Here is a 27092-nt window from a genome sequence, read left to right on the forward strand (position 1 = left end):
AATCATAAAACCTTTCATAAGTGAAAATAGCATAAGCATCAGTTGGTTTTTTATATAAGCTTTAAAGGGGTTTTGTAGATATCTATAAGAATGTTCCATGACTTGCATTATATATGACCGTCATTAAGCTGTAGGGAATGGTTGCAGCTGCAATAAAACCTTTATAAATTTTGAATATAGCCAAGCAGCTCTAGACTTGTTACTTGGGATCCTTACTTCGCCATAAGACCGTGTGGAGTGGTCGGCGCTGTGCTTGATTTAGGGTTGCCAGATTTTTGACGTAGGACTACGTCTGTGATTTCTATATGGGGGTACACTTTGTGAAAACCGAAAATGGAACATGTAACGTAAATTCCCAAACAGGGACGCAGCGACAGAGCGCCAATCGAACACACGACACATTTTTGCTTTGACTTCGTTCACATTCTGATTTCGACCAAGTTCCCTTCGCCGATTTCAGCTGTGAACGATTGCAAAAACAGCAAACTGATCGCAGTCACTTTGGTGCTTTGTGCTGCTTCTAACTTGGGCAGTAAAAAATAAAGTAGGGGTTATTTTCCAAGAGTCGAAGTGACTTTTTTCACTAGTGAAGTGAGAAAAGACACGTCGTGGTGACGTTACTCTCCATTTGATTTCCACAGAGAGTCACGTCACCACGACGTGACTTCTCTCACTTCACTAGTGACAAAAGTCACATCGATTCTCGCTATCGCTCATTCTGGAATTTCAATATGCAGGAATATGGGAAAATCGGCTTCTATGCAGCAGCTGTGGCATGCACAGCGCAAACAACCAAAACAAGCTAGAATGAAACATTGAAACGTCCGTCGCTGCTGTCAGAGATGCCAGATTCACAGACATGTCTGTGAATTCACAGACTTTTATTTTTTTCACAGACTTTTTTTTCGTTACAGACATTTACAGACTTTTTAGTTTTTTCACAGATATTTACAGACTTTTGAAATGAAGGGAAAAATTTAAAATTTAGTTACCTTTTTATTAATAGCTTTGAACGTATACGCGTAAATGGATGCATTCCCAACTCCAATTAGGTTTAATTCGTTAAAAGCAGGTCTGTTTTTTCCCATACCGTTTTAACCGCTTTACTACCAATCCCCAGAGCCAAAACATTAAAATTTGAAAGAGAAAATTCACTCTCAATATCTCAACATTCCATGTACTTTGATGACACTCTGTAACATTTGGTGGGGGAGGAAGGACTAACATTTGAAGTCCCTCCCATTTAGCATATTCTGCATAAAAAATACATACAAATTCAGCCTGTAAGAAAATACTATTTATCAAAAATTTCTAGGAAAAAAAAACTAAACGTTAATGAATGATTTTTGACTTATTTTCACCATAATATGCATCCAAAGCGTTCCATCCACTTTTCCAAATTTCTAACTTACTATCAATGGAACAGCGCCATCAATGATAAAAAATAGCCATGACTTGGTGAAAACTATTTTTGTAGTTCTTTAAGAAATCTATTCCAACTCTTTTTTTATATGAACTTAGTGGCCCTGAAAAGGGCCGGTTTGGTAAGATTTTCGACGGGGAAATTAAGCGCGTTCACCACGGATACGACGAGCCAGCTGGATGTCCTTTGGCATGATTGTGACACGCTTGGCGTGGATGGCACACAGGTTGGTATCTTCGAACAGACCGACCAGATAAGCCTCGCTAGCTTCCTGTAGAGCCATAACAGCTGAGCTCTGGAAGCGCAGATCGGTCTTGAAGTCCTGGGCAATTTCACGGACCAGACGCTGGAAAGGCAACTTGCGGATCAGCAGTTCGGTCGATTTCTGATAACGACGGATCTCACGCAGGGCGACGGTGCCTGGCCGGAAGCGATGAGGCTTCTTTACTCCTCCGGTGGCTGGAGCGCTTTTGCGAGCGGCCTTCGTTGCCAACTGCTTGCGAGGAGCCTTTCCTCCAGTGGACTTGCGAGCGGTCTGCTTGGTGCGAGCCATTTTCCTTTATCCGATGTTTTCACGTTGAAAGCTAACTGTGGAATAAAAAATAAAAAGTTTTTTTAGTTTAAATGATCTTTATTTTAGTTTAACTTGGACGATTACCATATAAATTTTTACTAAGTGATTTAATTGCTTTCTTCATCTTTAGGTATGGGCAAAATTTAAAATTTGTTTTACAGGATTAGTCCTAGACTTAGTACACGGTCGACCACCTTGGTGGGATTGGTTTGTTTTGTTTTTAGAATTTGAAGAGAAACTACTTAATACTACTATTTACAGCTTAAAACTAACCTACTCTACTATATACACTTAACCTACTATGTACAAATTGCTTATTAAAGCATGTTCAGAAAGATTGCATTTTTGAATAAATTTAGTTGTCATATCATCAATTTTGGAATCTACTTTGGGAATTTCTGCCTCTTGATGGAGGTCTGCTATTCTTGTGTCGAATGGACGATCTAGGATCATCCTCAACACTCTATTCTGTGCAACCTGGATTTTGTTCCTGTGGGTCTGAGCGCACGATTCCCACACCGGGGCGGCATAGAAGATCGCGGGGGCTATGATCTGTTTGTAAACAGCCAGTTTGTTTTGCCTTGAGAGGCGGGATCTGCGGCAAATGAGCGGATACAAACACCTAACCAAGGCGGAGCACTTAACTAGGGTTTTCTCTATGTGCGAGCGGAACAGGAGCTTCTCATCGAACAACATCCCGAGATAAGTAACATCAGTGGACCACTCGACCCTTGTACCATCCATTATTACGGTACAGGAGGGAGACGGTTTAAGTTTTAATGATTGTCTGTGAAGGAACATGATCGCTTGGGTTTTCGAGGCGTTGATTTTGATTTTCCACGTGGTGGCATAATCAGTAAAGGTGTCAAGGCATCGTTGGAGCTTGTTCGTAATTTCACGAGGCATCCTACCTTTGACGGCTATCGCGGTGTCATCTGCAAACAGAAAGAACACGCAACCGTCTCCTAGAGGAGGGATGTCCGACGTGTAGATGCTGTAAAGCAGTGGTCCCAGCAGACTCCCTTGCGGAACACCTGCTGGGATCGGAAATTGTCCCGAAAGGGAACTATTCAACGACACCCTGAACGACCTTTGCTGGAGATAGTTACGGGTGATTTTCACAAGGTATGGTGGAAAGTTGGAGTTACAAAGCTTGTATATAAGTCCGTCGTGCCAGACATTGTCAAACGCCTTTTCGACGTCTAACAAGGCCATGGCTGTGGACTTGGATACAGCTTTGTTACTCCGGATGTTATTCATCACCCGCACTAGCTGATGATTGGTGGAATGCCCCTTACGGAACCCGAACTGTTCCGGAAGAAGAATGTCATGTTCCTCCACAAACTTGTTTAGTCGGCTGAGGATCAATTTTTCGAACAGCTTGCTCAGCGCTGAGAGCAGGCTAATCGGTCTGTAGCTTGACGGTAGTGAAGGGTCTTTCCCAGGTTTGCGGATCGGGATGATTTTTGCCACCTTCCAGATGCTTGGAAAGTAGTGCAGCTCCAAGCATCTGTTGAAGGTGGCAGCTAGCAGCGAGTGCATCCTCGGGCTGAGATTTTTCAACGCTAGGTTGAATATTCCGTCAAACCCGGGAGCCTTCATGTTCTTACTGTATTTCAGCGCTGAGCAAATTTGTTCCTCTGTAATCCGTTCTTCTGGAGGGACGGCACAAGGGGAGGCATCTAACGTCAGGACGCACTGCGCAACCTGGTTCTCGAGTGGACTTGGGATTTTAGAGCCAAGCAAATGCGACTGGGCAATGTGCTCCCCAATCGCATTGGCCTTCTCTTCGTTGGTGATAAGCCGTTCGTCATTGACTCTAAGTGGTGGAATGGGCTTGGGGTGAGACTTCAGCACCTTGGCAACCTTCCAGAATGGTCTGGAACGGTCGTCCAGGTTCTGAACGAGCCGCCCGAAACTCTCGTTCCGGATTGAGACCATTCTGGAAGCGATCTGCCGATTCAGATCGACCATTTCGTATTTACGCTGCAGATCCCCAGTCCGCTGAAACTGGCGTCTACGAACATTTCTGAGCCGAATCAAGAGTTTGGTGTGGGAATCAATTGCTAGAAACTTACCCCTCACAGGAACTCGTCGAACGCACTCTTCGTCAGCCACGGATATGGCTTGATGGAGACCCTCCAGGGCCCGGTCGATGTCCTCCACTGTGTCGAGCGGTGGGTTGTCGTCGATGTGGCGGTCGACCACGCGTCGAAACTGGACCCAGTTGACTCGATGGTAGTCCTTCCGCTGGCACGGTGCAGAGGCCACGTTGTAGCCCAGCTCGGTCAGCACCGGTTGGTGGTCCGAACTCAGGTCGTTGACGGCAACCGGCTTGGCTAATCTGGTGTTTGCCAAGAACAGGTCCAGCGTCGATGGGTTGCCCGTCGGTGATGTGAAGGTTGGTTCGTCCGGAAACCAGACGGAATAGAGACCATGCTGGGAATGGTCGAATAGCAGGCGGCCGTTCTGGTTCTGCTGGTAGTTCCGCCAGGCCTCGTGCCGGGCGTTCAGGTCCCCTCCGATTACGAAGCGGGCATTGGTGCGGGTTATGATGGCAAGGTCGTTCTTGAACTGCTGTGCTGTACCATTGCTAACGGTACATTGCCGGGGACAGTAGGCGGCGATGAACCGGATGTTTCCGGTCGATGTTTCCACCTCTACGCCGACGGCCTCGATGATGGAAGTGCGGTAGTGGGGTAGGGTGCAGTACTTGATGCCTTTCTTGATGATGACCGCGACACCGCCCCCCCTGGAGCTGGTGCGATCAAGCCGGACAATGCTGTGGTCGGGCAGCCAGAAGCTGTCACCGGTCTTGAGGTGGGTCTCGGTGAGGAGGCCCACGTCGATGTCGTGCTTGCGGAGGAAGTCTGCAAGCTCAATGTTTTTCGCCCCTACGGAGCGAGCGTTCCAGTTGGCGATCTTTATGGGTTCACGGTCCATAATTAGCGACGAAGGAGATGATAGCTTGGAGCTGTTGTGTTCTTGTTGCGCAGGTGCGCTTGATGATGATGGCCTGGGCCAACAGTGTGACGATCTCATCCGTTGACAGCGGAGAATCGTCTGTAGCTTCACCGGTTGTACCGGCCAATCCCGGAGTAGGGGGATCCGTCGATGGGCCGGAGGCTTGACTAGGTACTGCAGCGGCAGCCGACTGGGCAGCAGCCAACTGTTGGTTGAGCGGGAGCGGCGCCAACACTGGAATTGGCCGTGGTTGGACCGGTGATAACGGAGGAAAGTTCTGCGCGTTGTTTTCCGGGACCTTCTTGCGACCGGGCTGGTTGTTGGACGAGGCCTTCTTCCGGATCTCGGCGTATTCGGCCCGCTTCGGACAGGCCTTACTCGTGGCCTTGTGGGCAGCACCGCAGTTGGCGCATGTGGGAGCGGCTTCCTCGATGCTGTCGCAGTCGTCGATCTTGTGGTTTTTGCCGCATTTGATGCAGCGGCTGGCCATGCGGCAGTTCCTGGTGCCGTGCCCGAACAATAGGCAGTTCGAGCACTGGGTGACGCCACGGTGGGTTGGCTTATACCGCTCCCACTTCACTACGATGTGGAACAGTGTGCGTGTCGTATGGAGATCCTTCACGGTTGTGGAGTTCTTCTGCAGATGGACCAAGTAGAGCTGGTCACGATACTTGATGGCCTTGCTGCGGGTCATCTTGTGGATTTCGACCGGCTTGAGGCCGTTCGCCTTAATCTCGTCCATTAAGGTGGTGGTGTCCATGTCGTGGAGCCCGCGCAGCACCACTTTCAGCGGCTTGGTGGCCTCGACGTCGTGGGAGAAGTACTCCAGCTTCATCCTGTCCAAGAGGGCCTGGACTGCGTTGTAGTGATTTTCGGCCGAGACCATCAGTTTGTAGCCTTCCGTGCACCGTTGAATGGTGCAGCGAAGGCCCTGCTTAATGTAGAAATCCAGCTGCTCCCATAGCCCGGGAGGGAAGCCCTTCACATAGAAGGGTGGCAACTTAACTTTTTTAGGCACCGTCTCAGGGTCCGACTGCGGCTGGGCTCCGTTCTGCAGGGCGGAGAACGGATTGTTGCTCAGCAGCTTTTTTGCTGCCGATGCGGTGGCGCTGATGTCTTCAGGTCTGGGTCGTTTAGTTCCGGGAGGCCCCGGCTGCGGGTCCGCAACGCCTGTCGGGACGGGCAATGGGGTTTTCTTCTGCTTCTTCTGAGCTGGCTCGGTGGTCGCGCCGTCTCCTGGGAGAGTCTGTTTTCCCGGTAAGCCGGCACTCGCGTTACCGCGCGATTTCTTACCCATGGCTGGGTCAGCGAGAGCGTCACTATACAACGCGGAGCTAATTCGACTTGCGAACGAACGAACGAAACTAGAGAGAATTCAAATCGACTGAACTGCTCAACAGTCTGGCAGCGAATGATGAGATAAAAAATAAAAACGACTTCCATTCTGTTTTATAACATGCGTTTGCTGTGATCAACCAATCAGAAACGATGAAAGAACAAGAATACAACAACTAACAAGAAGAATTTAACCCTCGAGTAGGTATAAAAAAGCCGAAATTTGGAATTTTTGTTCACTTTCGTCTCATCCTTCATCAACAATAAACAAACCATCTCCCCCAATGACTGGACGCGGCAAGGGAGGAAAAGGACTCGGCAAAGGAGGAGCAAAGCGTCATCGAAAAGTGCTGCGTGACAACATTCAGGGTATTACTAAACCTGCAATCCGTCGTCTGGCTCGTCGTGGTGGAGTCAAGCGAATTTCTGGGCTTATTTACGAGGAAACTAGAGGTGTGTTGAAGGTATTTTTGGAGAACGTTATCCGTGATGCTGTTACTTACACCGAACACGCTAAGAGGAAGACGGTCACCGCGATGGATGTCGTTTACGCTCTGAAGCGACAGGGACGCACTCTGTACGGTTTCGGAGGATAAATTACCCTAATAAAAAATAACCATAAACGAACGATAACCCAAATAATTGAACTTTTCCACAAATGGTTTGGACGATACCCAGAACACGTCGTTAAGCAAAATAACCATAACAATTTTATTAGGGTAGCATCATCGACTCAGACTAAAAAACCGGCCCTTTTCAGGGCCATCAAATGAATTAAAAAGGTGATTTTGATTAACTTCCTTGTCGGGATTTCAAAGGTGGTAGGGATGTGATCGAATGATGATTTTTTTCAGTTGAAGATTATTAGATTTAACCTAAGTTGGTTGTTACTGGTATGAGATCTACCACTGCTAATCCAGTACCGACAATCATTTGCATTCATTTGTTGTGTTGGGGTAAGTAGTGCGTTTCCAGTGTTCCAGTCGAAATACAAAATAATCAATAAAAACCGCCTCGGTTGTACGCGCCTTGGTCTTGGTTGGTTAATCTGAGGGCAATCATAGAGAATAATCAGAGAACCCAACTAAAATTCCTATTCCTACACAAAACACAAACTCCTGCTGCAGTTAACAAAAATATTTATTATATCATACCACGTTGTCCTACGTCATCATTTCGTACAACCCCATTGGGTTGTCCCTTGTAGTTTTTTTTAATCAGGTCACTTACGAGAAAAAATCAGAATTAATCATGATGCTGTTTAGGTGGTTGTGAGGAAAGTCTTAAAATCAAACGAAAAAAAAAGTCAAACCAAAAAATAATTGATGTGTTTGATGCTTCACATCATATGAATCCATTACTTCTGTAAATATGGTTCAGAACTGATTCTGAAGGAGTTGATCCGAGATCCGCAACCAGTAATATGACTCACGAAGAAACTTGAGATGAGCTTTATTTGCTTGTTAAATAAAAGTTAGTTCTAGAACCGATTTCGAGGATCGTTTTAGGATCTCCAATCTAGGATGAGGCCTAAGATTAACAAAATTATCATTCTTGACACAAAATAAAATGAATCAATCAGTAATTAGATATCAAATCAATGGCGAAATAAATAAACTCGGTCAACTGCAAACAGTGTAATACGCCAAAACATAACTTGATAAATAACATAACCTCTCTTTTTCGAATTGACTTCTAAATTGATTTACCTTTCTATACCTACCGTTGGATTTGATAAAGCATGAGCATGATTGACCACCCACGGTGGCTACTTTGTTATTGCCAGATCAGCTGTAATTATACAGAGCACCAATAGACGATGCTTGGGACTAGCAATCATCCTCAATGTGAAAAAAAAAAACTGGTGAACCCATACTAGGCAACATCAGGGTCGACCGCTCCCGAACGCAGGTCAAGAAAGGAATGGGTAGGAACGTGTTGACGTGACACTCGCTTTGATGGAAGCCGAGAACACCTCTGCACTTCCACGATGAATCACTGGGATATTGGGTAAGAGGGTTGGGATTGCAGCAGGGTTCGTTTAGGTAAACGATAAGCTGAATTGATGTACTAACGATCATATAACGCGAAGGGGATTGAGCCTACGATCTTTTGCTCAACATGCAAAAACGTTTGCCACACCTTGTTAATCATCAAGCTATTGTTATTACCATGTAGTCACATTAACAAATAACGATTGACGAATCTTGAATATGGGTGGGTTTGAGATTAGACTCGTGATGTTCTGCTCAGTAAGCAAAAACGATCGCTTTAAGGCCACCGAGCCCCTCTTATCACATCATACCTTTACTCGAATTGTTGTAACCTTTCAAACCCGGCACCGACGACAACAAGTTTCGCAAAATATACGATACACAACCGATTTGACCATAAATCTCTTTAATATGAACCTCGTTTTTCTGCTCAGTAAGCAAGCCACTGCAACCGACTATCTTTCAAATCCTTTAGAATTATTGGATCAATTTTTCCTTGACATAGAAATATCGAGGGGCTTCCACCAACGTTGATTACCGGTTAGTGCCTATGAAATTATCACGAATTACGGCGATTATTCTACACTTATTTGGCCTACTATGGTATACTATAAAGATTAAAAAAAACTTTGTAATGAAACAACATCATTTGGGTCTATTTCGGGTATGAATTAACGGATTATTCGTCGCGGTTTTGAAGGAATTTTCGAATTTTTCCCTTAATACGACCCATTAAGCGGCGCACAACGGTCTCGTCCACTGTTTTGGTGATTTTATCCCTCATTTTTCACCTGAGCTGCCGTTTTGATGAGTGTACCTTTTTCCTTCAGTTTCCTCTTCATGATTTCCCAGTACTTTCCAATGGGCCTGAACTGGGGACAATTGGGCGGATTTAGGGTTTTCGGAACAAATAGGACTCCATTGTCATCGTAAAGAGAGAGTGAAGGATTAGTAATTACCATTTAATTCCGCTACCTTATTTGCTTATCCTTGACAGATATTCGTATTTTGTCTACAATGTGCAAACTTCTTCAGTGTCTTGAACTAACACTCAACTGGTATTCCACTAAGACGCCCACATTCATCAGGATTAAACTTAACTCTTGATCGTGAATCCATAATGGCCGATTCAAATGTGCAGGGATCCCATCCGTCAAAACCATAAAAATGTTTTATCTAGATAAGAATAATTTGTCCGAAATAGATTAGACACGAACTTACTCATAAATTTTGTACGCGTATTCGGAGCTAGGATATTCAAATATTTTCCGCGAACATGGCGGCAGATGTCAGTTTTGTGCTTTGATCAGAAATTTCTTTGTAATTTGTATGATAATTCATGTCGGTTTGTCAGTGGTTGTACTTCCCGGTTGTAGTGACAACTCGCAAGATCCGGCCAAAATGCCACCGGACTATCATGTGACTGGATGAAGGGGCGGAATTTGCTTCTGGAGACATTCGGTTTTGTAAACCTCCGAGCTCATCATTTTATCAGTGACGAAAACCTTTGTGTTCTGGCCGCAGCTGATTGCTTATTGGCGCGGTAAGTAGCCTTCGCGATATGGAATTTGCTGCACTGTACTACGGACGGCATTATACTTTTTACTCAAATCGCTTTCGGACATACCTGGGTTGCTTCTGATGGACCTCATGACCTTTCCATGGAGCTGAAGGTTTACAGTTTCACTCCGGCGTTTACTTTTAGGCTTCCAATTCAAAAGCTTTCGAAAACGTCCACTAGGAGCGCTGTAATAAGCAAAAGAATCTGTTCCATTACTAAGTGGGCCATGGTTTATACCCTGATTACATACTTCGCGCTGCATCGAGTTAGAACTGTTAGCGCAGCAAAAGATTCAAATACGATTCGACAGGTGCACGCACATTAGCATCTTGAAGATGTTTTAATTCTTTGGTTCCTCAATCAAAGGCGCCTGAACAAAACAGTGTCTTCGATGAGCCCAAGCAATAACTGAAGGTTGCAATGTTCCAGAAACGTTCACATTTCCTCAACTTCAAACTTCAAAGTATGGTATAGAATAAGAAAACTGAAAATTTACGGAGAAGTGTTGTTCAGTGACACAAAAAGTATTGAAGGTTTCCTAAAAAAATTCACGAGGAAATTTGCCGTCGTGAGCTTACATCTCAAATGATTTACAATGAGGACAAATCGGGATTGTTTTTTTTTTAATGTTGCAATCAGAATCGTTTGTTGGTTCGATAGATAAAAATGCTCCAGTCAATCAAAAGAGCACATTCATGTCGTGTCCTAATTTTCGTTTATTAATTTATTTGATAAGGCTCAACCGAATTAACTTTACAGAGCCAAGGAATTCTTGTTCACTATATAATACATCTTAAAACTATACCTTTTGATACAACACAATAAACATTTTATCTTCCGCTATCCAGTGAGCCTCCTCCACCAAAACGGGAGCCGCTTCCAGTGTTTTCATTGTTTGGCAGATTCGCCAACGGGGTCAGAGCGCTTCCATTGCAGCAATGGACGCAAAACGTGGTCAGGACTCACACTTTCATCACGAAACGGTTGCTTTCCAAAGTCGACGACAAGTATGCCAAAAATACAGAATAATCTGAATTTAAACAGATTTTTTAGCAGTTTTAAACCAAGAATCTGTATATACAGATATACAGATTTTTTGATTGGGTAAATGTATATACAGATATTTTAAGGTCTGTTTTTTTTTTAATTCAGCTAAATTTATGCGTCAGTGTTACTTTCATGTTACCGTATGATTAATAACCTTGTCTCGAGGGCATAGAACTCAATGAACTGGATTACCGGGGTGAAGTAATCGGGCACACATAACTGCATGACAGCACTGTACGTACCTGCAATTAATTGCATATAGGGGAAATGGATGTAATGTCGGCCTAAATGCCCCTAATTTGGGCCCATACATAAATTCAGCAATCGACTAAATTTTCAATAGCGACCAAAAATATCCATTAGTACCGTCCCAATGACACGTTCATCTAGATTCAATTGATAAATAGCTGATTTTTAGCGGTGAGTACAATCTCTGATCCATAGGCCAACATTAGAGTCATTTCCCCTACATTGTTTTTTGGATTACTAATACTTGAATTGTCTTATGGCGGTAAGCACCAACTGATCCTTGGTTTAAATTCTGATAACGAAAGTTGGGTTGATTTGGTATCGACGGTGCTATCAGTCCTGTATGCGTTTTTGGCATTCAAAAAGCTTAGAGTTTCGTCCAGACTTGGGAAAACACCCACCGGAACTGCGAGCCGTGCTAGAATATTGCTCCCCGTTCAAAGCTAACAGGCTCCGGTTTCGGTACCTCTTGTCGGCTCGCCACCGATACGAACAAGAAACCTGAACGCGGAGCCGTTTTATTCGGCTTGGTGCCGTGCTATGGTTATTCCACAGACAAACAGACGTAACTCTTTGAAAAACTTGTTCTTGAAAACATAGTATCTCAAAACATATAACCTCAGTAACGACATCTATCTGGCTTCTCGCGGAAAACAAGCTTGCTCGCTAACTCGTAAACAATATTGCATAAAATTTCTATAGAATATATAGAAACGTCAAAGTGATCCGATGCCAGCGCTGCGGCGAGTAGTTCGCGGAACTGATAATATTCAAATCAACCGTTAAATACATGAACGAAGATACACAATGAAGAGTTACGTCTGTTTGTCTGTGATTATTCGGTGCGCTCCGTGCGGCTGCGTGCCTGGGTTTGGTGCCAGACAGAATACCGTGCTTCTTCTTCTTTTTTTCCATTATCGCAGTCTATGGGAAAACCCCACACACAACTGTCATTCTGTGCGTGAAGCATGGCGGGCTGTTCCGTACTCTGTCGCTTAAATGAAAAATCTCAAAGGGGCTGTTCATTAACTACGTATACAGTTTTTTTGGTATTCTTGACCCCCCTGAAATTTTAAAATTTGTATGGACCGTGGACAATTGCCACCCCCCAAACTGTCTACGTCGTTTATGAACAGCACCTAAGGAACTATGACTCTGTGAAGAACCAATGCCGTCAATGCGAATTAATGCAACAGCGATTTTCACCATGTAGAATTAATGCGGCAGAAATAATTGCCTTAAAACCATAGTTTTTTTTCCGCAAAGGTCAATTAAAAGTTAATTTTGTTGTTATTTTTTCACTGGCGAGTACAATTTGCTTCAGTATAACTATTTAGAAAACTTTCTCAGCGCGGCACAACATGTGCCAAACATAATCGTAGACGAGAATGATGAGTGGTAAAATTAGCACCAGAGCGCCAAAGAAATTCTGAATTAACAATAGAAAAGGGCTCATCAGCATTTGTAAGCAAACCGTTCTAAAGACCTTTCCTCGTAAAGCGAAGGCCACCCACGCAAATCAACACCATATCGTGTAGGGGAAACTTTCCCTTATCCGATGATGGTGTTGGTTTGCGTAGGCGGCCTTTGCTTTGTTAGGAAAGGGCTTTAGAACGATTTGTTTACAAATACTGATGGGCCCTTTTCTATGGTTTATCTAGACATTTTGCTTCACTCGAGTTGTTCGCAGATGACAGGCGTTTCGTTCTTGTGGTTTTCTTTATTCTTTATTACGTAGTGCCCATCGGAGCGAAGAAGTATTTTCACCCGGTTATTCATAATATTCAACATTTCGAAAATGGCCAATACATCCGTATCCGAACGGACCCTGTTCCTGTCGAGAGAAATGACAGACGTAATTAAGAACGCATTTTAAGTTTGCTTCGCACCATGGATTCTTATGTAAAGGGAACACCTGCTTGCCCATTTTTCTTAACTATTTCAGAACAAATTTCTTGAGTTCATCCAGTATAATGAAACTATGAGCTACTTGCTACCACTTCCATTAAAAAACTCAGTTTTGACAAAAACGCAAATGGGACCGAGTATAGCGCATCACCAACAACGAACGATACGAAATCATGAGCGGTTCGTTGGCTCCGTGCCGCACGGTGGCGAGCCGAAGCCCGTAGCACCGCGTTCGGGTTTCTCTTTTGGTTCGGTGGCGTGCCAACACGTTGCACCGACACCGGGTGCTTTATCGAAAAAACCCAGTGCTGTGCATACATGAGTAGGTTGCCACCGAGCCGCACCGAGCGGTGTTTTTGCCAAGTCTGGTTTCGTCTTTATTTCCAAATTTTTACAAGGCGAAAAAACAAAATGGCGCCCATGGTCACGTGTTCAGTAAGGTAGTGTACGTCTGGAATTGTCAATTGCGTACAGCCTGGTTCATCAGGATCGATCTGAAACACAACACGATTAATGGACTTTAAAGTGAACTAAATTTATTGGAGGACTGTCGTAAGAGTAAATAACTTCAAATTTAATGATTCGATCTCAAATTTTTTAGTCGGTTTTTCACCCCTTTTGTTCCTCTTTAAGGCTTCAGAAAAAATAGTGAAGACAAAGAATTTGAAGATTTTATAGGTCATTCCAATTAAAAAGGGTTTCTTTCGAATGGTCAAAGGTAGAAGTCGTTAAATTGAACCGTTTTCAAACGAGATTGCACGCAGTTTTGAAAAATCATGTTTCGAGATAAACGCGTTTAAGGGGGGAGTATACTTTGAACGTCCAAAAAGTAAGGCATTTTCGTTAATTTTTTTAAGCAATAAAACACTCAGTGAGGGCAAATATGTTATAACCCATTTATTAGTCATCCTTCGAACTACAATTTGTATTTTTTTTGAACTCAATTGGCGTCTCCCCGTGGCCGGTGCACCAGGTCGCGCGGGCGTCCTCGCGCGGAAATCGGAAAACGGCGTGGGAAAATACTCTTTTCCATGTGATCCTGGAACATAAATCGAACAAAAATCCTAATTAGTAATGAAATTTGGGTTAGAAATACGCATTCCGATTTTTTTTAATTATTTTTTTCATTTGGCCTTAGGAAAAAAAAAGTCCATTTTTTCACCCTAAAAATGCTTACAAAATCGTGGATTAAAAATCCATTTTTGACAAAATCGAAAATGTGGATACGTATTTCTAAGCAGAATTTAATTCTGAACAAGAAAACCTATGCGATATCCAAATTTGATGATAACTGGTTAGAGTTATTTCCCACGCCAGTTTGAAAAACCCCGTTTTGAGATAAACGCGTTTAAGGATAAAATTGCTCTCTCAGCGCGCCGGTACATGTTTTAGGAAATCGCTTCGTAAAGCGGTAAGGAATATTCTGGCGGACTTGGAGTCTTTTTTAAATTAAAGTATACATCCCAAGGAACATTTTAAGCCAAAAAAAATGCATTTTTTTGAAAATCAAAGTGTACTCCCCCCTTAAAATTTTGGCAATAGTTTCGATCGAATATTAGTGCTGGAACGCCGCTTCGAACAATGGCCTGCAGAAACTTTTCTTTGTGCGCGGATCGAAAAATCCTTTCAAAACTATATAGTAGACACTTATACCTTTAAAAAAATGCAATAACAAAAAAATCGATTTTTTATCATTCTTAATGAGAACCAGCAAACATTTGGTAGATTTTCCAAACAGGGACGGTATTGAAAGCGAGATTAAAAGTAAATCCGAGTTGAAGCTTACCGCTATTAATGTATTCGGCGCAAAACGTACTAACACGATTTGATGAAAAAGCGCACATTTATAATCGTTACTGCACTTCCAACACTTCTTTGTTCATGTTGTAGCGAGATACGCAATATTAAAACTATACTGATATTGATACAGATTTTTCGAAGCAGAAATACAGATGAAAATATTTTTATAAGCAAAAATACAGATTTGCTTTTGGCAACCCTGGTCGATGACGCATCGACCGAAAGAACTGCTGATGAAGAACAATGAGGGGGCCACACAATAGTTGCTGCCGAGTAAACAGACGATCGCTTGACACACTTTGAGAGTGATCTGCTTCTGTCTACAGCCGAGTGAACACTGATGCCGTGTTCTAATGTCATGGCAAACAAACAAAAAGGTGATTATTGGAAAATCCCGTAACCCCAGAGCATTCAAAAATGTTTAAATTCCCTTAACAAAAAACACCTGGATGACACGTAAGTTGTTCCAAACCTGGTTCCATAATGACTTTGTTCCAGGAATCTGACGCTTTGCTGCTGAACAACTGATACCATCCAAGGCCATTTTGCTCTGTTAGATAACTGTGGTATCATAGTGCACTTTCTGCCTGCCAACGTAACCGCTGTCATTCAACCGATGGATCAAAATGTGATCCAAAATATTAAACTACGATACCGAGAAAAACTTTTGCTCCATTTGATGACCCACGACAAGGGTATCAACATCGATGAATGTTTGAAGCAGATCTCGTTAAAAGAAGAGAAATTTTGGGTACAAGAACCCTGGGCAGAATTACACGACGATGTGATTCAGGGATCATGGATGAAAATTGGTTTATTGGTTGGAGGAAAATTTGTTCATGAGGACGACATTCCGTTGGCGCTACTAATGGGCTGGAGCAATAATCATGACGACACCGTGATTGCCCACAATGTGGAAGAACGATAAGCTCATACAGATGAAGATATTTTGAAACTTGTGATGGATGATAAACGAAGAACCAGAACAGCAAACAGTAATTGAAAACTAGTAATTCCTAGTATGGGAACAGAAAATTAAATAAACAATTGATGTTAAAAACGGTTAAATTAGATGATTGTAAATTAATTAAAAGAAAAAAAAACGTACATTGGTTGAAAGACCTGTGCGTTGATTGATTGATATTTGAATGAATAAAGACTTAAAATCGATAATTGTTCAATTTATCCCGTATGCTCATTTTACCTTCACTTCCCCTAGGTTTCTAATTTCAGAATAAAAGTCATTCAGAGAGAAAAGTTTGAGAATTCATGAACAATTTATTGAAATCTGCAGGCTGACAAAATCATGGGTAGACAAAATCGGGGGTAGACAAAATCGGGAAAGCACTGAAAGGCATTCTTCAGAACCTGAAATACCGAAGCATTTGATTGTGCCGAAACCAGTTTGGTGTTGCTTCACCGTTTGAGCCCAAATATTTTATTCTCGTGCAGATTAGTGGTGCATGGAATAGCGATGCAGTAACATCAAGCAAGTGAAGATCTGAAAATTCACAGTATGATTAAATTGATACCCATTGTCCTCTATCTAACTCTAGTAGCGTCACAAGTGAGAAGTGATGTTCAGTGTGGAGTTACAAGACCTGTAAAAACTCCTCTGATCGTAAATGGAGAGAATACGCAACCTGGCCAGTGGCCATGGCATGTTGCCATTTACCATAGGAAAAACTATTTGGCGGAGTATGCATGCGGTGGAACTTTGGTCAGTGAATGGTTCGTTGTAACGGCGGCTCATTGTGTAGTGAATTGGAACTCTAAATACGATTTATCGACTGGAACTATTTTCATTCGTTTGGGGGTTCACAATTTGAACAAGTTGAATAAATGGGCTTTTCAAGAACACGACCTCGAGGAAATATATAAAGTGCCAAACTACAACCGTAGAATGCTGAAAGATGACATTGCTTTGCTGAAACTTGGTACGAAAGCCGAATTTGATGAATACGTTCAACCAGCATGTCTGAATCCGGTGAACGATCTCACGGGGCAGTTCGGTACGACTGTCGGATGGGGATTGACGGAGGCGGATACCTTGTCTGGAGTGTTGAAGAGCACCACAATGCCGATTGTTGATTTTTATACGTGCTTGTCCAGTGATCGAGATTTCTTCGGGAATGTTTTGGATGAAAGGGTGCTCTGCCGTGTGTAATGGAGACAGCGGAGGTGGACTGTTTTTCCAACGCTTAGGTGTTTGGAATCTAGGGGGAATAGTTTCCTTATCGAAGGCTCGAGAGACCCATGGTTCCTACTGCTATACCGAAGGCTATAGTGTGTTCACGAAGGTTTCATACTATTTATCGTGGATAAGCAATACTACCAGTATAGAAGCCAGCCAGCATAATCGAAACCCAATGAAAGCACATGAAAGTAAGAGAAACAACTTTAGACTGATTTAATCATTGCTTAATTTCGTAAATATTGCGCATTAACAATATCTTTAGATTTCTGGACGCAATACCTAAATTGTCGTTTAATACGCTTAATTCGAAACAAAGCTAATAGGATCAGTTTCCGCTTTCAGCTTACGTAGAAACAAGTTGGATCGTTATTTTGCAGCGCAGTGATGGCTCGGTGCGTTTTAATCGAACCTGGGCCGAATATCGCAATGGATTCGGAACGGTGGGACAGGAGTTCTGGATCGGCTTGGAGCAGTTGCATCAGCTGACCAAGGATTCACCGTACGAGCTATTGATCTAAATGGAGGACCTCGATGGTAGAAGTCGTTACGTAAGGTATACTCGATTTGAGATTGGATCTTCAGAAAATCGATATCCGATAGTGCAATTGGGCACGCACAGTGGAACAGCTGGAGATTCGCTGAGTGCTCACAAAGGATATGGCTTTTCAACTATCGACAGTGATCCGTTCGGTTGCTCATTGGACTGGGGCAGCGGTGGATGGTGGTTTTATCCAGGCGTTTGTTATGACTCGTAGGTTGCGTTTCTAATTGACGAATCAGAATGATCTTAATCACCGTTTCCTTATGGCTTTTATTTCAGGAGTCTTACGGGAGTATGGTTGAAGCGATATTCATGGTCATCAATAATTTGGGATCAGTTTGAGAAAGGGGAAGACTACACGCAGCTAAAATATGTAAGAATGATGATCCGGAGAGTTGAAGTCAAAAGAGAAGAGTCAAATAAAGATTACACGACTCCTTATCATTTTCCGAATAACTAACAATCCACGAACCTGCCTCCGATCTCTGCTACTAGCAGGACATAATCATGAAAAGAAAATTAAGTGCAGTTCAATACAAACATTATAACAAATTAATTTAATACACGAAAAATCAATAAAACACCTACATAACGTCGAAACCATGTCTAGATAGAGCTGGAATTAGGGCGAAACAGCTTTTGTGAACAATGACTTCTCTCGATGATTTCTAGGAATTCAAGGCACGTCCACGCAAATAAACATAACCATCAGGTAGGGGAAGTCTTCCTTTATCCGATGATGATGTTGATTTGCGTGGGCGAGCCTTAATTTTCTAGAAATCACCGAGAGAAGTCATTGTTTACAAAAGCTGTTGCACCTTAATTCTAGCTCTATCTAGATGTAACAAATAAGAAATATTATGCATGATTTTTTACGAAATAAGTTATATGTTTAGGCAGAGCTTAACTTCAAACTTTTGACATTTTCTGGGACTTCAAAAAAAATAAGATCTTCATCCCAATCGGACAGAAACGTCAAACAAAAATGAAACAGTAGTATTTTAATTTATTTTGTCAATAACAAATAGTCACTCCCATCACCATGATTTCAGGTCTTGAAAATTATATCAAGTTGCTGGATCGTGAAAACTTTTCTTACTTTGCGGTATTGATTTTATTTTTGCGGTTTTGCAATATTAATGCAAACATTTTTTTCTAGTGAATTTGCAAGTAATATGCATTGCTATAGAAAAATCACAATACCACATTTAAGTTTCTTTTTCGCAATTTGCTGAATCTTTTTCCAGCATTCAATGAACTATAACCCTTCCGCTACAATTGCTTCTATAGCTTTAGCAAACTACACCCATAAGATCCAAAATCCAGTGAACAAAACAAGAGAGAACAAATAAAAACAACTGCTGTCAGGTACCTACCAAAGCAATGCAGTCATTTTAGGTAGCATCAATGTTCACAAATTCTAGAACACAATTTCTGCTCCAGTCTACGTACAGATCTGGTGGCGTCAAGATCGTTATTTTAAATGTTTATTCGGTATAAATTGTAAGAAATTTTGTTGGTGTTTCAAAATATCGTACCGTATTATCTGTACAATCAACTGATATGAAAGAAAACAATTCGGTGATGCATCTGTTTTCAGTGATTTACTATTTGGTTGGAATCACTCTCATTAGTGCCAGATTCCTGCAATCACCTTGTCCAGAGGTGTTTAGCTACCAGTTGGATCCCAACACAAGGCAGTATTTTGGTCGCATCGAAGTAGATGATATTAAACCACGAAATATAGCCCGGCTGAATGTTGATCTATCCATTGGGATGGAACTGCCACCAGTGAGTATGAGCAGAAGTTTATAATTAAGTTATGGCGCTAAAAAAGTCACTTTTCCAGAAACTAGTAGGTTCAATCGCCTTGGTGAAATCTCGCCAAGCAACGATCGAAGATATTATCAGTGGCCAACCGGCACAGTACCGAGTCACCTTTCCACTGCCGAACCTTTTACCCACGGTGCTATCGATTGCCCTAAACGATCGGATTATTTGCAGAGGCTATCGAGCAGCGGGACGAGTTTTAACCGCCATCAATTTAGAACATACTCTGTACACTCAGCTGCACTCGCAAAAATTGTCACAAAAAGGCAAAAATTTGCATCTCGAGGAATCTGAGTCCGAATTGATAACGAGATTTCAAGAGCCCTTGTTTCCACAGTCTGTTCCAAACCTGTTGGTCAGACCAGCTACAGAACGTACCAGCGTCGCGGCACCAACGTCGCCCAATAAATCGTAAGTCTAATTTGCGTTTCAAGATGATCCTCATTACTCATCCTTCTCCGTGTGTTTTCAGCATCTGTGGTCGTCATTCCAGTGCGTTCTTAAAACGATACACCTTGAACGGTGAACTGGTGGACAAGGGTCAATTTCCTTGGAATGTGCCTCTATTTGATCGCACACAGCTACGTAACCCAAAGTACATGTGTGGCAGCACAATCATCACCAAAAAGCACCTCATCACGGCAGCTCACTGTGTGTACGAGATCGACAATTTCATCGAACCGGAAAGACTGCTCGCAATACCCGGGATGTACAACATTGACAACTTCTTCGAAGAGAACGCACAGTTTTCCTACGTCGAAGCCGTCATTCCGCACGATGAGTACGAACACGAAGAAGATCTGAGCGATGCCGATCTGGCAGTTTTGCGGCTCAAGAAAGAGTTGGTGTTCAACGATTACGTAGTACCCATCTGTCCGTGGCAGGGAGAAAACGACCTGAGAAGCATCGTTGGCCAGGAGGGGTACCTTGCAGGATGGGGAGTAACCGAACGGGGAGTTACTGCGGTTCCTACCTACATCAAAACGACCATCGTCAGCAGGCGCCAGTGCAATGTGAACCTGGAACGAATCTACCCAAACAATGCACGGATATTCTGCGGTGACGGTCGGGGTTCAACGCCTTGCAACGGAGACTCGGGCAGTGGATTGGTACTGAAGCGAGGAAATCAGTACTACCTGCGGGGTATCGTATCGAGGGGATTGGTCGATCCCAGTACGCTCAGGTGCGATGTGACGAAGTATGCCGTTTACACCGATATCGCACTGTTTCGCTTTTGGCTGAAGAGTGTGGTTGGGTAATGTGAATGAGATCAGTTTAGTTTATGTGGTTCAAGTATATGTGTGTTATAATGTTAATTTTCTGAAGCGTGTAATATAAGAGGAATAACAGAAATCAAATCTTCCACTTTTTCGCAATTCAAATATGTAAAGTATTTGACTCTGCAGTTGTTTTGCCTCAAATTTCTTAACGTGAAAAATTCACTGACTGCACTGGCGCATGACATGCGGCGTCTTTACTGAATAGACTTTCGAAAAGCCCCTTGTATTAACATATTTACTATAGAACCTTATACGACATTGCAACATATTTTAGGTTTCATTTTGCGAGCCTGTAACAAAATCATTTTACTGTATTACATTGTCTAAAGCCGTGCTCAAGGTTTTTTTTTCTTATTAGGCGGGATTTCCTTTTTTTAGCCCTATTCCCATTAGTGTAGCTAATGGGTGTGCCTAGGGTGTCTGGCCCTCTTGTTATTTTTTTCTAATTCTAGTACCGACAATTTAAATTATATGAATATGCAATAAAAGGGTATCTTCCATTTACCGTATGATAATGTTTGCACCATTAAGCAATGTCAAAATTTAAAAAAAATCTCAAAAATTTCGTTTTCGAGTTTTTTTCAATTAATTCAAAGGGGGGATGTTTTTCAGAGTCTTAAACTATGTTAATTATCGATCGAGTTTCCACTTGCTGCAATCACGGCGTACGCACGCTTCCAGAATGCACTGCAGGTTCTAATAATGTAGTCTGAATCCATTTATCTCCAGGTACGGGTCAATGTTTGTCTGAGGCTTGCTGTACTCGGGTGGCGTTTAGAACAGGCCTTGGCCTTCATGACGCGCCGTATTGAGTAATCCAGCGGATTAAGATCGGAGCTGGATGGCGGCCACATACCCTTCGCCCAGAACGGACGATGTTCCTGCAACCACTTCTGAGTGCGGTTCGAGGTGTGGCACGGAGCCCCATCTTGTTGAAATGCAACATTTGGCTTCGGACCATACTGTTCTTTGATCCACGGAAGAACATACTTACTTAAAATCCCGATGTAGACCTCCATGTTGACGTTGTCGCCTTCTGGAATGAACACCGGGTCCATTTTTTTACCATCGGAAGCCACCAATCCAAACACCATAACGCTAGCAGAATCATCATATCATCATATATCAGATACACGCTCTTGTGCTCGTCAGCCACGTCTTTTACCGGAAGAAAACTAATATACCGGTTGGTTCTGGAATTTGATACGGGATCGACGGTAAACATACTCTCGTCGGTGAACAGGATTACCAGAATTTTCGCTTAAGGAAGTTCAAGATTTTCTTGCATCGTTCGACTCGAAATGCGGTTGGTAATCATGTGAGTTTTTTTCCGTGCCCTCGACTTCACCCCGCAATCTTCGTTTACGATCTTCCGTGCCGTAAAGTCACTGATCCCGTGTTCCTTTGCCATTTTCCTTATTTAACGCACTGGATTCACCCAAATCTTCCTTTTGATAGCAGCGATAACCCTCGGAACCCGAGCTGACCTCGGACGACCTGTGGCCACCTTCGCGGATAGTTGTTCTTTCTTTTCTCGGTCTAAAACCCTTTTGACGGTCCACCGGGACACTCCCACGGCGAATGAAATGTCTTTTTGCGACATTTGCGCGTGGTACAAATCACGAATACGCTGCCACTTCGTCATGGTGCAACCATAGAGGTAACTCTAAGACCACTGGGTCCCGAAGAAAATCATTATTATTTTTGGCTCACTCAGTACCAGAACAACGGTCCCAAGCAGTCCCAAGCTATTTCACTCACCCCTGCATGTTCTGCATGAATCCACACACCCCTGATGTTATCTGTCAAACTTTCATAGCGAATCAAAACAAACATAGTGTAGTAATAGAATTTCAACTAAAATAGGGTACGTTAATCGTTTGCTTGGGACCAATAGGCTACTAAAGTGGTGAGCCAATTTAAAATCGTTAGTTTCGTATTGATTGTTGGTGCAACTGTCAAACTAAGTAAATCATTTTCTTTTATACATAGCCTACTACGGTATGACCTATAGGTTACGTACATGCAAAGAAAACCAAGGCATTGTATGTACAGCTGAAACGGGAACCTTATTTGTACGATGGTGCAAACATTATCACGCATACGGTAATTCCACTTAATTATTGTTTGTATCCAAGACAGAAACGTAGTTCGACTACAGTGCAGTCCTAATCCGGTTTTTTATTAGAAGGAATGACACTGATGAAGACTGCACATTGTAGTCAAAATACGCATCTGTCATGGATACTAAAAATAATTAAGTGGAATTAAATGGAAGATAACCCCCTTTTTCCTGTTTTTGAGCATTCCACTAACAATCCAATTTCATAACTTCTTTTTGTTTTTTTTTTTGTTACTTCATTTAAGAGGTTTTCAGCCTAAAGGCTCGTTCGCTAGGGTAAGTACAACTTGATCTGCAGTAATATTTGGTGTAAAATTGCTCAAATTGGTAATTATTATAATTTTTAGTATGAATATTAATGATATTAACTGTCAAGTGGACAGCTTCAAAGTAAAAAAAATAACAGTGTAACTTTAACGCATACACTCAATGACGTTTCACCGTTGTTGTTTATGTTTACTGCAGCTTTCATTTTTGCCTAGATTTTCGTTTTCGATAGCTCTGATCGATTTCGACTTCGACTTTTCATGATAAAAACGGTACTGGACGTTCCCCCAGCAGCAAATTTTGCAAGTTGCAGGCTCATGTGAGCAAATCGAGTGTAATACGACCACGGAACCATCACTCTGGGACTCCGTTTACAGGGGAGGCGTAGTCAGTCGATTCCCGTTCCATCGGAGGACAGCACATTGGTTTGCAGACGATGAAGAATTCGTGGAAATTAATGACTATTTTCTGGGACAGAAGTGCGACCGATTATTTGCACTGAGATCAGCTAACAAATAATGCCGAGTTTTTTAGAACAAGGAGCGGATTTTGGTGGCGGTGACCAGCAAGATCATCAAAGAATGACTTCCAACTGGTGTGAAATCCATTTTTTATTAAACGAATGTCAAATGTACACTTCAAACCAAAAATAGTCAAAAACATAAAAAAAAACAACTGTCAGACTAAGTATAAGAATCGCAAATATCACACATTTTAAAATATATAATATTGATATTGATACTGATACTTCACAGATAAAAATTCTGAATTTTAATTGCGATGTAAACATTCATTCACGTAAACTTAAATTTAATTTCACACAACCGAGCAACTTGTAAACAATGTTGTTTACAAAGATGGGCTTTTGTATACAATATTTGCTACATTGCATGAATTGTGCTAGAACTTTACATGATATATAATGTAAACTTATATGATATATGACGCTCCATTTGTGTGCATCATATTGAACAGAAATTTACACTACTTTTCGAACTGTGTTGGACCTGTCCTTCCCCTACCTGGTTCGCCTCTGGGAGATGCGAATAAGTTAACTTGAGCCATCCAATATTTAAAATTTACGATTCATTAAATTTTAAAGAAAAGATTGGTTTCTTTTAAGAATATTAGGTATAAGTTTAGTTTCGTTGACTGGATCATTTTGCAGGATACTCCGGATATTTGTATCTAGGTCCAGGTTCGTTCGTACTGTTTCAAACTGCGGACAATTTATTAGTAGATGGTCCACTAGACTGATGTAAAATTTGAAATTTTCGCTCCACAGTGTTCAAACGGTTTCAAATCCGATCCTGATTATCCTCCGAAAGCTTAAACTCATTTGAAAAGAAACTGACTTGGCACAAACCATTTGAAGTTTATATGGAAATTACTATGGGAAAACAAAACTGTTTGTTCATTGTCTTCTAGCCTTTTAACATATTGTACTGTAAACAAATTCTATTGCTATTCTTATGAGAAATTTTATTAGCTGCAACTTTGCAGAATATCATTTTCAACCAAACGTCAAATTAAATAGTTATTAATTGTTTAAGAGATTCATAATCTTATGACAAGATTAAGCAACTGTATTGTAGGCAACACTGTATTCTGCAGTGTGACATAGTAGCTATGATTTTTTCCTCTATTCTACGCGCCATAAACACTACCCAATCAACAATTCTAGCTGCAGACCAGCCTATACAGGCACAAATTAGCTGTATAAGGGAATTTTTAGCTGTATAAGCTAGTCTGCAGCCAAAATTGTTAGTTGGGTAATGTTGCCTGCTGAACAGTTGATTGAGCATAATCATAAGACATCAGTGACTTGAATCATTAATAATTTTTGTTCCTTACATTTGATCGAAAAGTGGTCTTCAACAAAGTTGTAGCTGAGAAAATTAGAAAAGTATAGAAAACTGGTAATTTTGAGATAGATTTGAACCGAAATTATAGTTTCTCGAGAGTAATTCCCATATAAACTTCAAATAGTTTGTGCCAAGTCAGTTTCTAACTAAATGAGTTCAAATTTTGGGAGGCTAATCAGGGCCTAATTTGGAACCGTTTGAGCACTGTGGAGCGAAAATTTCAAATTTTGCATCAGTCTAATGTTCTACCGTTAGAGGAACCTGGCAGACCTGGCATGTTGGTTGAGGAGAGGATGATATGTAGTGCTGATGGGTGATCCTTGTATGTCCAACTCTAAGACGGGATAATACTGGTTGTTTTCTTCAACTTTTCCTGTACGACCATCCTCCAGAAAAAGGACTCTGTTTGATGCCCACTGCTGCTCCCATGTACCATTAACATGTTGCGTGATTGTTCTGCGAATATCAGAACATGGTATGTTGAGGTCCCATTTTTCAGAGCTTCGGCCAAGGTAAACGGGACGGTCTGCTTCCTCGTTGCTTTTAATGCCGCAGTGGCCGGGTATCCAGCACAATGTGGTGTTAGCTTGGGCGGCAATCTCGATGGCTTGAATTAACGGGTGTTTCTGTCTTGGGATCTCCAATGTTGCCAGAACACTAGCCGAGTCTGAAAGTATGATTGTAGGAGTGAAGTCGTCAGCGCTACTGTTTATGGCGTGTAGAAAAAAATACAGAGAACTGACCTGGAAGTCTGCGTGCAACACATAGTTCCATTCGCTCGGGACCCGTCAGTGAAAATTTTGATATGTGTAGCATATTTAGTTCTCAGTAGATGATTGACTACAGGGGGCGGTTCTTCCTGAGGAGTCACCAGCACGACCGATGTGATTCCATTTCCGATCTCCAACCCGGTGGACTTCTGCTACCGGAGGGAAATCGATGTAGGCGTACTCTTGAACAAGGTTTTTCGCCTTTTCAAGGATGAAAATGTTTCTGGTTTCTCCGTATGTAATTTGAATATAGCTGATGGCTCTGCTGCATGTTTCAGTTGTCAGTAAGAACTGAAACGGAATGACACCAGCTTCTACACATGTAGCCAAGGTAGGTGAGCTTGGAAGAAGTCCGGAAGTTAGTCGTATCATTCTATTGTACACGGGGCTTAGAGAGTGGATCATTGCTGCCGATGACCGAACAGTAATTTGCTGGCAACTATACTGCGTCCGATGTTCTGAAGAGATATTCTGTTGTTTGTTTTGCTAATCGCTTTAATCAGACGGATTCTACATTCAGTTTCTTTCTTAACCAAATTGAAGTCGGCATCAAAGCTGCACTTCCGGTAACCCCGAGTACTCGCAACTGTTTTTTGAATGGGATTTCTTTCTCACCGACAATTACAGGATTGGTCCACGGGTGGTGTTTCGAATTACAGAAATGTGAAATCGAGCATTTCTCGGCAGCCATGGTGAATCCGATACTGTCCGCCCATGTAGAGATCGCTATGATGCTATCAAGAAAAAAACAATTCAAGCAGTAATCGATAAAAGAACAAGGGATCATTTTAGGCGTACTTTGACAACTCTTACACCAGTAACTGAGGGTTTAAAACGAGTAGCGGTGAATTTCGACAAAAACATTACCAAACCATTGATTTCAAAGTTTAGAAGTTTTGGCCTAGATTAAGTATTCAGCAGCAGGACAAATCAGCTGAAGACACTGTTAGGATCAACAAAAGATTCAATAGATGTCTTAGGGAAAGCCGGAGTCTACAAAATCTCTTGTCCAGATTGCAATAAAATCTAAATTGGTCAGACGAAAAGGACTTTGGAAACAAGGTTTAAGGAACACATCGCTGAGGTAAAAAAGGCTAACAAAGAGATGGATAAAGGACTTCATTATGAATTTAAATCCAAGGTTGCAGAACATATCGTTACAAAGGGGCACAATTTGACTAAGGATAACATTAATATCCTGCGGACTGTATCTTCGCCTTGGAAACTAGACGTACCAGAAAGTTTAGAAATATTTAAACATAATCCATCAACATTGCTTAATAGAGATCAAGGAAACGGATACTCGAGACTCTTTAGCATGCTACCTAAAACAACACATCGTAGCATGCATCTACCTGTCGGAGA

The 27092-nt window shown here is 42.1% G+C and overlaps 3 protein-coding genes and 1 pseudogene across 3 annotated transcripts; 3 read left to right on the forward strand and 1 right to left on the reverse strand.

Annotated features, from left to right (window-relative positions):
* Positions 1-1211: 1211 nt before the first annotated feature.
* On the reverse strand, positions 1212-1993 carry LOC135700163 (histone H3-like). Its single transcript, XM_065220583.1, has one exon. It carries the CDS (start codon positions 1974-1976, stop codon positions 1566-1568), a length of 411 nt encoding a protein of 136 aa, XP_065076655.1. The 5' UTR covers positions 1977-1993; the 3' UTR covers positions 1212-1565.
* Positions 1994-6565: 4572 nt separating this feature from the next.
* On the forward strand, positions 6566-7037 carry LOC135700165 (histone H4). Its single transcript, XM_065220584.1, has one exon. It carries the CDS (start codon positions 6581-6583, stop codon positions 6890-6892), a length of 312 nt encoding a protein of 103 aa, XP_065076656.1. The 5' UTR covers positions 6566-6580; the 3' UTR covers positions 6893-7037.
* A 9721-nt stretch (positions 7038-16758) lies between these two features.
* Positions 16759-18053, forward strand: LOC135700183 (angiopoietin-related protein 2-like; annotated as a pseudogene).
* Positions 18054-18992: 939 nt separating this feature from the next.
* Positions 18993-20753, forward strand: LOC135700166 (serine protease gd-like). The gene is made up of 3 exons (XM_065220585.1): positions 18993-19384; positions 19443-19834; positions 19896-20753. Exons 1-3 carry the CDS (start codon positions 19157-19159, stop codon positions 20680-20682), a joined length of 1407 nt encoding a protein of 468 aa, XP_065076657.1. The 5' UTR covers positions 18993-19156; the 3' UTR covers positions 20683-20753.
* The last annotated feature ends 6339 nt before the right edge of the window (positions 20754-27092 follow it).

The sequence above is a fragment of the Ochlerotatus camptorhynchus genome, unplaced genomic scaffold (genome assembly GCF_037179485.1).
Source record: "Ochlerotatus camptorhynchus isolate MF236.1 unplaced genomic scaffold, CSIRO-AGI_Acam_v1.1 ptg000130l, whole genome shotgun sequence".
Classification (NCBI taxonomy): Eukaryota; Metazoa; Arthropoda; class Insecta; order Diptera; family Culicidae; genus Ochlerotatus; species Ochlerotatus camptorhynchus.